The sequence below is a fragment of the Strongylocentrotus purpuratus genome, unplaced genomic scaffold, assembly GCF_000002235.5.
Source record: "Strongylocentrotus purpuratus isolate Spur 01 unplaced genomic scaffold, Spur_5.0 spur5_scaffold_6, whole genome shotgun sequence".
NCBI classification, from domain to species: Eukaryota; Metazoa; Echinodermata; class Echinoidea; order Camarodonta; family Strongylocentrotidae; genus Strongylocentrotus; species Strongylocentrotus purpuratus.
Genome location: NW_022145612.1, coordinates 18,877,628 through 18,894,388, shown reverse-complemented (window position 1 = coordinate 18,894,388; position 16,761 = coordinate 18,877,628). Strand labels below are relative to the sequence as shown.

Below are 16,761 nucleotides of genomic sequence, written 5' to 3'. Positions count from 1 at the left end.
GGAGAGGGCATGCTGAGAGATAGAAAACATGATTATCTCAACAGCCATCTAAAACTGGCTCAGTTGGATGAATCGCAAATCAAAAAAAAAAAAAATGTGAACAATTTAGAAATCAAATTAAACACAAACACACATACAAAAATCACCGACAACATTTCGTAAGACACTATATTCTCCAGATCACGCCGTTTATTTACAGATAGTCCTAGGTGACAGTGGGTAGTATGTGTTTACTTTACCATGTCTCCAAGAAACCCAAATATGCAACTATAAATTTCATCTCCTTTATCTCTCTCTCTCTCTCTCTCTCTCTCATACGCACCCATCCACATTTCCTTGGCTATCTCTCTCTAGCTCCCTCTTATTCTCTCCCCCTCTCTAGCATCTAAGTAGATTTTCTGTTTTATACAATCTGTATTTTCATACAAATTGTGATGGAAACAAAAACAATATTCTTTATTATGTTAATACGATGTCCCGTAATGTGTTCTCTGTTAGGCATATAAAGGAAACCAGGGACATTCTTCTCACATTACAATTTAAAAAAAAGAAATTAATGTGTCTAATATTAATAATGATTAATACATGATGATTATTCATTCTTTTTACATTGATTATATCTAAAAATTAGCCTACATTCACACATTCCTTTTCGACATTCTTAATCACTGATTGAATCGAACGAATCTTTGAAATATGAGTCTCTCTCTTCTCTCCCCTCTCTCTCTATCCCCCCCCCCCCCTCTCTCTCTCTCTCTCTCTCTCTCTCTCGCTGTCTATCTCCGTTTTTCTGTGATAACTTTTCTATATGCGATTTTGATAGCATTCACTGTACCAATACCACTTACATTCTTCAAACGACAAATACGGAAGAAATTACCATACGTATACCGATACTCACAGTTTTCTCTATGATTTATTCATGAAGCATCTTTCTGCAAACAACATTTAATTATATAGCAGATGTTTTAACGTTGCTTATTGTAATTTTCTTTCGCCATTTGCTCTGGATTCGCATAACATGAAATATTACTTTAGTTAACAATTAAACATGAGACGAAGATTTGGTTGAACAAAAATTTAATTTAAAAAAAATCTATGATTGTTTAATGTATTTGGACATTTAAATTAACTGTATGTGAAGCGAGTTGACACTATCAAATGTAAATATAATTAGTCTAATCAATAATCCATACATTTTCGATAAATTACAGCATTCAATTTATTCTTTGCCGATGCGTTAATATTGAGTGAGCATTATGACCTAGTGTAGCAAAGGGGAAGTTTGGCTCCTCAAAGACGATGTCCTATAAACATGATAGATCAGTTAAGTTGATTTTCGCTTTAGAGATTACGTGGCAGAAATACTGTGATTATTATATGGTATTATAAATTCATCCGCTCATCTGCTCATCTGCTCATCGCAATAACTTGCGAAGAGGCGGAAAACATGAGTGGAGATGTCGGAAAGCGGCCTATGACCTTCTGCTATTAAGGAATCGTCGGATCCATTGGCGGCCCTGCTGGATTCGTCGCTGCAGGGGCAGACCGGGGTTAGGGGCTGCGGTAGCCGGAGCTGGAGCTGCGGTAGCCGGAGCGGGAGCTGCGGTAGGAGCTGGTGCTGGAGTAACCGCCGCGGTTTCTTCACTGCTATCGCTGCTGCTACCGCTGGTGCTGGTGCTGGTGCTGGTGCTGCCCGAACTACTAGAAGATCGCTTGTGGCGACTTCGACCTTGAGTGGAAGAAGACAGCATTGAAAACATAAAGTTCAGACGTGTTCACTGAAACCAAAATGCTTATACGAAAAATATGCGGTCTTCATTTTCTTTTCTCATTTTGTTAAGCTAATAATGCTTCGTTATATTCTGTATTTCTTCATAAAATTAAACTGCTCTTTTTTAGAGTATAGGCCTAATGTTATGGTAATGATGATCATAAAAAAAGATGGAGTTATCGAAAATCCGTGAAAAGAGAAGCAGCAGCAGAATATGAATGAAAGAAAATGAATAATTACATTAGGAGTATAACTTTTACATATTTCACATTACTTTGTTTATTATCCAACAGCATTCGGTTGTATATTATCAAAGGATTGCACGATTATCATTGTTTCTATCGCTCGTGACGTTGTAACTCGAATATATTTTCGTTGGATGTGAAGTATATTAGCGATTGTTGATCAACGACATTATAGCATTATTTTATGCACATTAGAACAGTTGAATCTCCGAATACGTTTTCATGAAACGTTAAAGCAAAGGAAATGTTCTATTTAACTAATCAAAGAAGCAAAACCAATTAAAATGATTTCCATTTGAAACGAAAAATTTATTTTCAAAGTGTAATTTTCCCATTTTTATCAGATTCTTTATTAAGTATATATATATAGTTAGGATACACTATTATTGTCTACTTTGAAATGAAATATTAGAGTAATATCATCGTGAAAGGAAATGCGCTGAGTGCATCCGAAAATTATTTACTGACAGAGATGACATCATACTGGACTGAGAAAATGATTTAATACGTTATAGCAAGACAAGATAAGAAGAAAGAACTTAGATGACATTGAAACAGAAATACAATTCTTACAGGTCTTACCTTCGACTGTGAGCAGCATTGCACACAGCACGACACAAACAGTGAACATCATTGGCTTCATCTACGGAGTAAAATGAAAATACAAATAGTTATATTGCATTCTCATAAATAGAATGTAGGACGTCAGTAAATGTAAGAGACACATTCAAACAGAATTCATAATAACACATTCATGACAATAATTCTAAATTAGTAATAGCTTGTTTACTCTGGGACTCTCAATTATTTACCGTCGATGATCTTTTCTTAATTTAAAAATACACTTTCGTTTAGTTTGTCATGTATACACTAAGAAATTAAGGTATTAATTTGCACCCTTAGGGGTGCAGTCCTCTACAACAGAGCAGCGACCTAGATGGAGCATACGTGCACAATAATATAGGGTGCAGAGATTTGCTACAAAAGCAGACCCCATCGGGTGCAATTCTGCACCCTACTTTGGGGTGCAGATATACACCCTTAGGTGTACACGTCGAGTCCGCTTGCGTCTTTGTTTAAATCTAGGCAAGCCATCCGTAATGAATCAAGTTAATGAATCAAAGCGGCTTGGAAAGAGGTCACAACCAATTAAAATGATAAACGCCTATAAACCGAAACAACGATAACAACAACAACAAATTTATTATATTTTGCTTTGCCTCGCTTTTTATAAAGGCAAAAATAGGAAGGAATTACCGATTGAGCCAGCGATTGGTTGATGAAAGCTGGGTTTGCATGCTTATTATAAACCTGAACCTAACTCTAAGAGGTGTCGACAGTGTGTATAGAAGATGTACTGACCCCAATTTGATTCAAATGATATTGCGCTCAGTTGCTTTTTGTAATAAAAAAAATTTAAACACTTAAGTGAAATAATCTTTTTTATCTTAGAACATGATTAATCCTATTCTTCGAATATCGACACAATCTTGAGGACATATTCGACTTTGAATTATTATTTATTAATCATTAAGGTTTGAAATAGGCTACGCTGTGTGCATATTGCAAAGCCTCCAACTTCTCGCACCCCCATTATGGTGCACATATACGCCGCTTGCCAAGTACTGCACCCTAAAAAGAGCAGACCAGCACCCTCTGTCAGATGATGGGAGCAGATCTGCACACCAATTGCGCCCTTATTTCTTAGTGTGTATATTATGATGAGAGGCACTACGTCGTATAGAAGTGTCAAGCTATCGTCAATTCATTAATTATTGTCAAAATCATTATAGGAAGTATAACGACTCTCATTCCTCCATCGATGTCCCTACCATCCAGTTAAAAAAAAATTAAACAAATGAATTCATCTTTCCAGCGATTGACCTAGTTTGGCTTTGTTCGAAGGCACTTTAAACTCATAAAGATGTGCGGCGAATAACATTAACCGAAATTAATGCGGTCACAGCTAAACTGAAAAATAATTAACTGAAATGTTTTCATGCAACGATATCGCTTTAACTATCATTCACACTATAGTAACAAACTTAAAATTACACATAATTTACGGCGGTAATGAATGATTGCAACTTACTTTGAACGAAGTGACGTTCTTCCGAAACTGCTGGATGATAATAAACTCAGAGTGATCTCAGATATACCACTACCGCTACGATGCGACCTTGCTTTGAATATTTTCAAACTCGTAGCTTATATAGAAAGAACTATAATCCTCCTCTAGGAGTAGATTTGTATCATTTCGACTTTGCTGTCGTGATCAATTTTCGAATCGTTCGTCAAAAATAATTACAAAACATTGGGGACGATTCGGAAAATCCCTTCACGCAGGTGACGTAAATTTTTATGATTTCAAGATTTAATTAATGAAATAGGTTAATTAGCTTATCATTTTTGTTCAGTGCGAATGCATAGAATTGCTTTTCAATTAGCTTTTGTATATATATATATATATATATATATATTATAGTGAGAATTATGCCTTTAAGTTTGACTACATGAATTCATGAGTCGATGTCTGTATAGATCTTTGGAATTAATTTATCAAGTTCTTGACGTTAATGTTTCAGACTACATCGCTTATAACTCACATATCCCACATGCATAAACAACCATATTCACTTTTTTTTTCTTCAGGATCTTTTTTTCTCTGAAATACTTTTGTTTCATTATTAATCTTAATTTCGAGGGCGTAATAATTAGGATAATTTACCAAGTGGCTGTTGTAATTAATGGATCAGTATAGCACGCAGTAGGATTTAATGACTTTGCTTTTTTTTTTATTTAATGCTATACCAAGCCTATTGGCATTGCGGGCTCGCGATTTGGCATCATCGATATGAAGCAGAGGGAGAGAGAGAGAGAGAGGGAGAGAGAGAGAGAGAGAGTGAGAGAGACAGAGGGACAGAGTAAGAAAGAAGATGAAATTTATATTTGCATATGTGGGGTTTCTTGTAGACATTGTAGAGTAAACACATACTACTCAAGGCCAGCTTGGACTATCTGTAAATAGATGGCGCCCTGAAGAATATAAAAAATAACCATATCGATGTAATATCAACTGCGTGAAGCTACTTTACTATCAATAATTATTTCCAATAATGCCAGCAACGCCTGCAGAAAATTAGTGGCATTAAGAGGATTTTGATAGGAGAGGGCAAGTCATCAGCCATCTTAAACTGGCTCAGTTGAGGGCGATGAATCGCAAATCAACATAAAACAGTCAAAACAATTAAGAAATCAAAGTAAACACAAACACACATACAAAAATTACTGACAACATTTCGTAAGACACTAACGGTGTGGGGGTTTTGCCCGCCTGCCCCTCCTGGTAGTAGGCCAACCGCATTATTCGGCATTAACGAGGTTTTGGAATCAGAAATCGACTTTGTGTTTAAAAATAAAAATGTAATTGAATTGTTTATTTATTTATTTTAAACAGTACATGCAGCTCAGGGCTGGTTTTGTCTGTGTTTACGAAGTAATCAGATATTTACTTTATAGTACAAGCATTACATCAAAATACGAAATCAATACAACAACATAACACAGCAATATTATAACTGATTTAGGAATGTATCAAAGATGTCGATAAGTAGTTATTAAAATTTAAAAAAGTTAGGCAATATCAGAAATTTTAGGCTTATTGCACAACGGTATCACTTTTGGCAAACAATTTTAGTTGAGTATGAGTGGGAATAAGTGCACTAATGTACAAAATAAATTTGGAGAACCATCGACAATGGGTAATGAGAGAAATTAAATCAGATCGCAAAACAACCCAAAGCCGTCCAAAAAAGACACCCCCCCCCCCCCATCAGAAATTAAATGCTCATGATTGTGATTTTAAAATTCTGTCATAACCGATTCATTGGTGAGATAAATATACATAATGAATACAAAGGTTGAATTAAGTACTTCATTCTGACAATGAAAAAACAATGTTGGATATCACAGTTTAAGAAGAAGAAGAAGAAAATTACAAATCTTAAAGGGTTAAAATTCATATTTGTATTTGGCTGTTCATAAAATTAATGAAATGTCGTAAATTCATTCTTATATTCTTTATTACTATCGTCTCTACATAAAAGAAACAAATACACAATTTGCTTAAAAAGAAAACAACACCAATCAGAATCTCTTCTTACGCTCTGAACACAGACCATTGTTTTTGTTTTGGGGTTGTTGTTTTTTCTCAAAAATAAAGTTTCGTCATTCCCTTCTCTGTGGATTAAAAAAAAAAAAAATCATTAATTGAACAATGATTTTGCATGTACCTATTTGTTTAATGACATGATAATGAATGTAAATAGGTGTTTTACCTTATTTTGACGTGGCAAGTAATCATACCTTACTTTTGTGTTACATTGTATTTGCAATGTATTGTGACACCTGAAACTTTAAAACTCGAGGGTGCCAAACTGCCAAATATGGCAAATTATTAAAGTGGGCTGGTCAAAAGAAGAGACCTCTTGAATGGTCAGTATGAGGGATCGGCCGTCACAAGAGCAAATCAAGTTCGTGTCGAATGACTATTCTTTTTGGCAGATGAAGCTGCGAGAAACCTCAAAATATCCCTAGGATGATCAAAATTCTCGCGATCCCAACGTCAAAGTCGTTGTTGTGCCAAAGACGTGACAACGAATAGATGTGTCACCCGTGTATACGTCAGATTCTCGAGAAATGGCATCATCGCTTCTTTGTAATGTCATTGTCATTGCTTAATTATTCGAGGAAGGGCAGGCGAGAAATCATATCAGTTGACAAGAAATGTCTAAAGGTAATCTCAAAAGTAGGATTCATCAGGAATCTGCTCATGGTTTAATAATTTCGTAAATTAAAGTAATGATATTTCATTGGTAACTTGTAAAAGTTGTAAAAATATGTTTATTCATTTTTAACAGGCTCAGTAAACTAAAATCTCTGTCGAAACACTTGGACTAAAGAAACTGAGCTTCTTTCCGATGAACATTCAAAATGCATGATACTTTGTTCTGACTGAAAGTCAGACTTAGAACTCCATGATTAATAAATGCTCTTTTACCATGTTTACTGATATTAATTAAATCAAGCCCTTGCCTTGATAAACGAAATCTCTTTCTTGTTTGTTTTCTTAATGCCATGTTATTGGCATTGCGTAAAACGGTCTTGTTTATGTCTCATCAAATTCAAGATTTTCAAAAAATTCAAATCCATATGCATTTAAGTCCTATGGCTACTACACTTATAAACCAGTTTGATTGAATTGATGAATAAATGAACGAACGAATACCATGAATGAATGGATGGATTAATGGATTAATATTCAAGAAATTATTATTGATCCGATTTATTTCAAACTTTCGCCATTTTGTTTATCTTATGTTTCTGCTTTCATATAAATGAACTTATTACAAGGGTGTGATTGCCCTCTATAATGGATTAATATTCAAGTCCCTAGTTCCTGATTGTTACCTTGTTTTGTGGTGTTTTGTCCTGTTTTGTTTATTGTGAGCAACCATGACTAACACCTGGCAGCCAGTGGCAGGGTTCATTTCTCAGTAAGCCTTCAGCTTTGATGAACAGGCTATAGAGGAACTAAAAAATTATATGATGACTCTATAAAATAATGTGACGCCAGGTCATTCTACTTCAGAGTGTTTCGAATTTCTCTATATAAACCTCTTGACTGGCAAAGAATTCTCAAAGTTAGGAGTCGCAGAACCGATACAGCAATTTTGTGCACCTCATCAGCTTGAATATACAAGTATCGACATAAATTTGAATGTAAGTATATCATCCGAATTGATAATCAATATTGATAAGAGGCATCTTGAATTTTGGATTTTCCGTATATGCTTTTTCTTCTTGATGTAAGATCGACGTTGATCGATGTTGCAATTCGGTTAGAATTTCATGGGGGTATACAGTATATAAACAGGCTTTCTCTTTGTAATTTTGGCCTCAAATATTATTATACTGTGATTCATTGATTATAGAGGTAAAAACTCGGGGTAGCGAACAGTTCCGACATTGGTCTGTGACTCTGTATAAGTTCGCAAAGGGATGGTCGTATTTTCTGTCAAAGGCTAATATCCTTGCTTTCGCAGAAGAAAAACAAACTCTCATTATTGTTCCGATATTGTTTCTATTGTCAACAGATGAAGCAACATACCGTGATGACAGCGTGCATTTTGCTATGCCTCTTAGCGCTAGTTTCAGAAGGTAAGTGCCTTTTTACTCCATGAATTAACAAGTAGATATGTATCAAATCAATAGAACTCTCACACAAAACTTTTGTCTGCCTCTTTGATTTTATTTTGTTTTAATTTTTGTTTGTTACCACGTATTTTGTATTTTTTCTTCTTCATTCTATCGAATCTTATAAATATGTGATTCTCACACAAAACATAATTAAAATTACTCAGCAGGAAAAAACATGAAGAATGTCATTCATAAAATAACATTCTGGATAATGATATTTAATTGGCATTGCATCCTCTTATTACAACTCATTCTATAAATCATGTTTGATATTTCATTATCGTTTTAGCGCATCCCCAAGGCCGACACGGCGAAAGGCGTATCAACACCATTCTCGAAAGGATACAAAGATCAGGAATTTGCGAGGAGTACAACGCCGCAACGGAGGAAGAAAAAACTACATGTTCTGATGAGTTCGTCAATGGTCTCCTGCCTCGTCGTTCACCCGCAGACATCGTCGCTTCCATTTGTCTGGAAGGTGGTGTGACGGCCACTTCTGCTTGCGTAATTCTGGACATCGTGTGCGCCACGGATACTACAGGAACTTCAACATTGGAAACCTGCCCCCGCTCTCAAGGTAAAATTGAGACTTGTATTTTTTCTTAATTTCTTTAGAAGAATGACGCGGTGAAAAGTCGATACTTTTTAAGATTATGAACAAATAGCTTATCGTTTACTTCATTTAAATTCAAGGTGAGTTTACTTGTTTTAAAAGTAAAACTACGAAACACACTTATCAAAAATGTTACGATCACTTTTAAGAAATATTGATATAAAGTTATTTCACTTAACTAAAATTTATTGGGAAATGTGACCATACTCTTTTCCCTCTTCTTTTTATATATTAGTGTTATTATCGTAATTGTCATCATCATCATTATTATAATTATTATTATTATTATTATTGTTATTATGCATTATGGCTTAAGACATGGGCACACAGAGGATTTTTTATTTTGGGAACCGGGGTAAACTGCAATAAATTAATGAAAATTTATTGCATTTGTTTTATTTTATTTTTATTTATGGAAACTGCCCCCTACCCTAGCCCCCACTGCGTACAGTCATGGTTCAGTGACAAAGCAATGGCCTCGTAACTGTGAGGCATAGGATCAAAACCGTGTCAATGTGCTATATTAGTGCCCTTTTGTGGGGCATTAATCCTCATTACTGTCATTTATGACTTAAGGGCGTAGGTCCCCTAATTGATAAGCACAGTAGCATACACATGCTTTAGCAGTCACGCAAAACACACATTGTCAAAATATTATTCAATAAAATCTGAGAATGTATACTATTATCTAGATCTATTATTTTAAAATTATTTTTAAAATAATTCCATAAATTGGGGTCAAACAAAAATATTCCAACTATATGAGCGACAGTGTATTATTATTATTATTATTGTTTTTATCATTATTATTATAACTATCATTATTAGTATTAATATCATCATCATCATCATCATCATCATTCCTAATATCATTATTACTAATGATAATGTTATCATTATCATTATGTTTCTCTTCAGGTAATCGCAAAAGGCGTGACGATAGCGAAGAAGAAGAAGAAGAAGAGGAAGAAGAGGAAGAGGAAGAGATATTTAATTGGCATTGCATCCTCTTATTACAACTCATTCTATAAATCATGTTTGATATTCCATTATCGTTTTAGCGCATCCCCAAGGCCGACACGGCGAAAGGCGTATCAACACCATTCTCGGAAGGATACAAAGATCAGGAATTTGCGAGGAGTACAACGCCGCAACGGAGGAAGAAAAAACTACATGTTCTGATGAGTTCGTCAATGGTCTCCTGCCTCGTCGTTCACCCGCAGACATCGTCGCTTCCATTTGTCTGGAAGGTGGTGTGACGGCCACGTCTGCTTGCGTAATTCTGGACATCGTGTGCGACACGGATATTACAGGAACTTCAACATTGGAGTTGTGCCCCCGCACTCAAGGTAAAATTGAGACTTGTATTTTTTCTTAATTTCTTTAGAAGAATGACGCGGTGAAAAGTCGATATTTTTTTAATATTAAGAACAAATAGATCTTTGTTTACTTCATTAAACTTCAAAATGAGTCGACGTGTTTTAAAAGAAAAATTACGAAACAAACTCAGAAAAAATGTTACGATTACTTTAAAGAATTATGCATATAAAGTTATTTCACTTGAATAAATTTATGGGTAAATGTAACCACATTTCTGTCCCTGTTTTGTCATTTATTAGTGTATCATCATCATCATTATTATAATTACTATTATTATTATCATCGTTATTATTATTATTATTATTATTATTATTAATATTATTATTATTATTATTATTATTATTATTATTAAATTATTATTATTGTTATTATTATTATCATTGTTATCATTATCATTGTTTTTATCATTGTTAGTACTATTATCATCATCATCATCATCATCATCATCATCATTCCTATTACTATCATTATTACTATTAATAATATTACCCCTTCATTATGTTCCTCTTCAGGCAATCGAAAAAGGCGTGACGATAGCGAAGTAGATAGTGATGAAGATGGTGATGACGATGATGAAGCGGAAGAACCAGAGGAGGCTGACGTTGATGCAGCTGAAGGGGGTACAGGTACTGGTGCCGATGGTACCTCTGGAACTGCTGCAGTTGTAACCGATAGCGCTGCGGCTGATGCACCAGGTACCGCTGCTACCCCGGCTGGTACACCGGCTGGTACCCCGGATGGAACAGCGGCTGCGACCCCGGCTGCGACCCCCGATCCTAACCCTTGAACTCTATGTCCTGAATTCGTGAGATTATAAACGCTTTTCATAATAATGTCCATTTTTCATGTTATACATTTTCTTCTTAAGTAAACGGTACTTTCAGCTAGGCCTATACTTCTCCAATCCTTAGCATAATCTGTAGAATGAATAGATGGGCTCAATTATTGAGCTCAAGCACTTCACTTTAAACTCATATTTACTAAATGAACTGTCACTCATATCTAGACCCCATGTTATCAGTTATTGAGCAACCCACACCCACTTATATAATTGTTCCATGACACCTGCACTTTAACGATTTCACTGCATGGGTTATGGTTTGTAAGAATGGAGTCATGTTGACGATGAAAGCTCCCCAATTCCTTTGAACAGGTTGCTCTTATTTTTTATATCACGAAGAGTAAGATGCAAACAATATTTATAACAGTATTTATATCAGAGACATTTTCTTCGTTGATTAATTTCTCTTACCAATGTAGATGTATTTCATTAGTCATCAAGATAACATCAGCCACTGCCATTTATGTTGTTCTAATTTGTAAGAACTGTCTCAATTTGTTAATTATGAAAAGCGGAAGGTATTCGTGTAGCCTATATAAAAGCGTAAAATGGAAATTGGAAATAAAATCGTTTTGTAAAATATGAGGACATTTATGGCTTATGGACAAATCAATTTCTATGTGTGTGTGTAGTTGGTCAAAAGATGAGTTGATGGTAGACCTAAACATTTTAAAAAAGATTAAAAATGAGGAAGAGGCAGATAACAGGGGCAGATGGGAGACAGAGAAAAAGAGACAAAAAGAGAGAGAGGGAGAGAGAGAAACAGAGAGCTAGACAGTGAATCAAAGAGGGAAAGAGAGAGGGAGAGAGAGAGAGAGAGAGAGAGAATGATTGAGGATAAAAGATATAAGCCAGCCCCAGGGGCGGATCCAGGAATTTCTACCCGGGGGGCACACTGGGGGGCACACGGGGGGTAAGAGGACATATATATATATATATATATATATATATATTTGGTCCCATACAAATCACAACGGGGGGGTGGGGGGTAGTGCGCACTAATTTTTATTTTATTTTTGGGGCCGGGGGCACGTGCCCCCTGTGCCCCTCCTATATAAATATAAATATTGGACCGAGTATTCGAGGAATTACAAAAGAGAGTGCGAAGACAGTGAGAGAGTCAGGCAGAAGAGAGAGGGAGGCAGACAGGCTGGATTGCATAAAATTCCGTTAGTCACACACGTTGCCATTTCGTAGATGGCTGTAGTCAAACAAGTGGTCTGGCGCCATCTCTTGTTTACAATTACAGTACAATTTGGCTACTCAGAGATATTTTTTTCTCGAACAAAATCATCAGTGCTCAGACTCCGGGTCAGACTCCGTCTAAACAAGTTGGGTCTAAACCTAAAAATAATGTCCACGTCAAGTTCGCATCTATTATGTAGTGAACTACAGGAAGAAAAAATAAAAAAAGTAAATAAAACTGCCAAAGTAAAAAAAAAAAAAAATCTGCAACAAAAAGGGTAGTGTCTGCGTACTATGGATGGATACTGGAATTTGTAAAGTAGGAGGGGGAGGGGAGGGGGGCGTCTTTCTTTTAAATGAGCCCCAAATCAAGTTCGGCAGTTTCCAAGTCATGTGTAAAAGAGGCTGTTTTGTACATGAATTTTTGTAATGCATTTTTTCAAGTATTGGCAAATCCCTATTTAAAATACATCATCAAACACAGTGATGTTATTGATTCAAGATTCAAGATTTATTTATTTCTTTCCACTTGCATAAAAAAAACATTTCATTCAGTAACAGTAGTAACAAGTTCATCGTAAACTAGCATAAATACATTAACAATGAAACAGTTATAAAGACTTTAACAAATGTGGAAAAAGAGGTGGTCTGTTAAAAAAGCACAGCTTGTTAAAACACAGATCACCTTTACAAAAACAAAATTTTTTTTTAAAAAGAAGTAGGTTATATTACAGGGGGAGGGGGACTAATACTAATCTAGTTACCTATACAGACTATAAATAAATATCAGATCTACCACTAATTTACAAAATATGGTAGACTAAAAAAGAAAACAGAATAAAGATAATGGAAAAGTAAAGAAATAGGGGAAGGAGGATAATGTACAACACGGGGGGGGGGGGGACAATGCTATTCCAGTTACCTATATTGAATACTAATAAAAATCAGATCTATTCACTGTAGGTGTACAGTAGATGAAATTTCAGCTTACGTTTGAAGACAGAAGAGCTTACAGACTGCCTAATAGAACAGTCTAAAGAGTTCCAATACTTTGGTCCAGTATGTGCAAGTGTATTAATCCTAAGCTGAGTTCTAGCTGATGATACATGGTATAAGGCAGCCTGCCTAGTAGAGTATTGTGTATTTGGTTATTCTTTACAAAAATAGATGCTATTGACATGGGAGCTTCACCCTTCTCCAACTGATATCCCAGATATAGAAAATATATATCTTTTACCTTCAGCATTTTATTTTCGTAAAATAGCTTGTCAGTGTGAGCACGCCAATCAGCTGCCGAAATAATTCTCACTGCTTTATAAGATAATGTGAATGGGGAGAGGGTATAGAGTTTTACAAAATGCGTTCATCATCTGAAGAGGGTTAAAGATGACGGGAATAAGTTGCTAACCTCCCCCAACAAAGTATCCAAGTGAAATCGTATAGTGTTGATGTCAGGAAGCGTCCGATTGCTCCAAAATATCTCGCATAACGTTTGACGTCGTCGCCCCGGCCCCAGTTCCAAAACATATGATCGATATTCGCGTGATTGAAAAAAAATTCTTCAACTTGTTATACTACAAACAAACAAAAACTCGTTAGAAAAGCAATTTCTCAGCTGCTTTGCTGTTTGCTGCATGCCGTCTGCACACTTTAAGCCACAAAAGTTTTTTTTGCTTATAAGTGGATCGACAATTAAAATTGTTAAAGCCATTAAACTACCAGTGGCTAGTAGGTAGCTTGCATGGGCTCATTCATTTTGAAATCAGCGTATTTCAATTGTTTATTAGTCACTGCACCCTTTTAGAGGGTAAAGATTTTGCGTAACCCCAATGATTTCTTTGTACCTGTCCCTCATACACATACGAACGATTACAATTTTGCGTGAGGAAACGAAGCGATCGAGGCAAGCGAAAAGGATGACTTTCATAATGGAAAAAAGGTTATTTCTGTCATCTATAAACATTAGATAAAATGGAAAATTATTATATTCAGTTCATCTTTGCTACATCTTGATCTTTCAATTTTGAGAGAAGTGAAGCAAACGAGGGGAAAAGAAACACTATTATGTTGTGGTATTAATTTCATTTTGATTTTAAAAATAGAATGAATTAAGATTAAATTCGGGCCCCATGCTGCCCGAATCAAGTCGATATTCCTGTAACGAGGTGGCCGAATATTGTCATAGTTATGATCATGGGGATATTCATGGCCCTAGCTGCCTGTAACCAAGTCCATGCTGAAACTACCCCATTTGGCTAAAGTTTGCGAGCGAGCGAAGCGAGCAAGGGAAAAAGACACTTTACTGTCTCTGAGATATTATTTCCTCATTAAAATACCCAACTATTCTGCCTTGGCATTTTTGCGGTTTCTGATACTAGTTTCATGAATTTACGTTATCCTAAAATATTCTTGCGGCTCATCGGTTAAAAAACGCTGTAGATAATTGTCAAAAGTTTAGGGCCGGGGCAGATTGACCAGGCCGGGAGGGGATGTAGCCCTTGAGTGAGAAAATTGGCATTTTAAAGTGATTTGATTTCATTGTTGTCCCAAGATTACTGATTCACATAACATTGTAATTTTTTAAGAGAGCTTTCTAGCAAGCTTCCTCTTGATATTATCTCACGTTCTTTTTCCTTTTCCTTCATCTCTCCCCTCACTCTCACCTTTTTTTTTTTGGGGGGGGGGGGGGGATTCGATTGGGGGAGGGGGAGGAGGCACCCCCCCCCCCCTCCGACCCGTACCTACGCCTCTGTGCCCCATCCTCATAATTTATTTGCCTTTTTCGTTGCTTATTCTGACACATCTTGGGAATTTTATTAATCAATCTGCGGGACTAGTTCAGCGACCACGGAGGATATTTTCCTGGCTTTTCAAGTAATACTGCATTTTAGAGCACTATACATCCCAAGAGACCGACATCAAGTGACGACAACAACATCGACAAGGACAAACTAGGCATAAAATCGAAGGTTCACGAGTGAGCACTAATTATTTTGTTTGGCCCTCGAAAATTTGCAAAAAACTTATCGCACCCCCTGGCCCTTGAGCGCCAGGGGAGGGGCCCAGCTTCAACTTGAAAAGGTTTTTTAAAAGGTTTTCCCCCGCCCCCCCCCCCTGGATCCGCCCACTGGGGGAAGATATAATTTGATTTAGTTAATTGAATTCATGAAACTTTACAGTAAAAAGCAATTCTGAGCTGGCTTTGTAGCCTAATAAAAATGAGGAAATTTTGAGGGGCATTTAATTTACCCTAAATTTTCGTGGGACGATACGGGAGACTTAGTTCCCCAAGGATCAGCGCCACAAACGGGAGCGGGAAAAAAAATTGAGCGAACCTTTCCCTTTAACAGTTATATTTTGAATGATAGAGATTTGAAAACTTTTTAAAGAAATTTATCTATTTACATTTCTTTCGATCCGCGCGCGTTATTTTTGGCTGTTGAAATATGAATGGAACTGCAACATGCATGCTGAGAGTGAGGGTAATAATTTGCTCCGTATTCGACTACTGTACTAGTATACTGTGCATGCGAATTCGAGCCCCACCCGATCGCGATATGTGCACCGTACCGGTTGTGTTCTCTAGCGTTGGCATTCGCTTTGGAATTACTCTGCCTGGTTAGATGTGGTGTTTATTTCTATAACGTCACTGGTAAGTATTATAATCAAATATACATTTTTATTCAAAAAAACAAGATTTAAGAGTGATTGGCAAGCTAGGGTTTAAATGCGTGGGTGATGCTGATGCCAGCTCCAGATCTAACGACGCTGAGGTGATGTGAGGCGAGGGCTAGGGAGCTGCTCGGCTGTCCAACGGCCATCCGATCCGAACGCATTGTGTGTGATGGGGAACCATCAGTCCGGTCCAGTATAGTCTACGCATTTGTTTTCAAAGGTTAAAAAGTAACCTTTGAAATTCATTTAATTTCTGAAATTCATTAGTTCGACTGAGTTCTATATATTCTAGAGTTACATTCCTGTGACAATCATGTCTGGACAATCTCAGCAAATGCTGTGAATTATCTAAAGTTTATTTTGATTTTTGAGTTGACATCAATGCCATGTCTGTGAGTGTGACAGCTAGACCTGTGGCATATGCATGTGACAGTGTACATGGCCTGTGAGGCTGTGTAAATCTATGTTAGTATGTAGGCCTAGCTAGCTACATGTACAGTAGTACTAGTACCAGACACTACTATACAAATATACAATGACACTCAAGGGTCTAGCTAAAACTATTCGATCAAAGGAACATCAAATAGTACAGTATGATGTTCCTGAACTTGCGAAAAGTTTTAGCTTGTTCCGAGAATAAGTCATTGTAGATCTTGTCTAGCAAGTCTAGACCTAGACCGAAAACTTCAGTCTCTCTAATCGTCGGTTGTTCCACTGAGACTACGTCTGGCTCCACTAGACCTCCGATTATAGAGACTGAAGTCTGGGGACCTCTTTCTGTGAGGCACTG

General features: G+C 36.5%; 3 protein-coding genes across 3 annotated transcripts in view; 2 read left to right on the top strand and 1 right to left on the bottom strand.

Moving 5' to 3' along the window:
* Positions 1 to 1,397: 1,397 nt before the first annotated feature.
* LOC115929874 (proteasomal ubiquitin receptor ADRM1-like) lies at positions 1,398 to 4,166 on the bottom strand. The gene is made up of 3 exons (XM_030999972.1): positions 4,112 to 4,166; positions 2,602 to 2,662; positions 1,398 to 1,732 (listed from the first exon to the last, which is right to left on the bottom strand). Exons 2-3 carry the CDS (start codon positions 2,660 to 2,662, stop codon positions 1,476 to 1,478), a joined length of 318 nt encoding a protein of 105 aa, XP_030855832.1. The 5' UTR covers positions 4,112 to 4,166; the 3' UTR covers positions 1,398 to 1,475.
* A 3,411-nt stretch (positions 4,167 to 7,577) lies between these two features.
* On the top strand, positions 7,578 to 11,696 carry LOC100889463. Its single transcript, XM_003726046.3, has 5 exons — positions 7,578 to 7,800; positions 8,175 to 8,238; positions 8,567 to 8,854; positions 9,952 to 10,239; positions 10,783 to 11,696. Exons 2-5 carry the CDS (start codon positions 8,175 to 8,177, stop codon positions 11,055 to 11,057), a joined length of 915 nt encoding a protein of 304 aa, XP_003726094.2. The 5' UTR covers positions 7,578 to 7,800; the 3' UTR covers positions 11,058 to 11,696.
* A 4,096-nt stretch (positions 11,697 to 15,792) lies between these two features.
* LOC753899 (plexin-A2) overlaps positions 15,793 to 16,761 on the top strand; it is a 63,206-nt gene continuing 62,237 nt past the window's right edge. The window contains exon 1 of the mRNA XM_030973106.1: positions 15,793 to 15,948. The gene's annotated coding sequence lies outside the window, so the exon portion shown is untranslated. The remainder of the gene's footprint in view (positions 15,949 to 16,761) is intronic.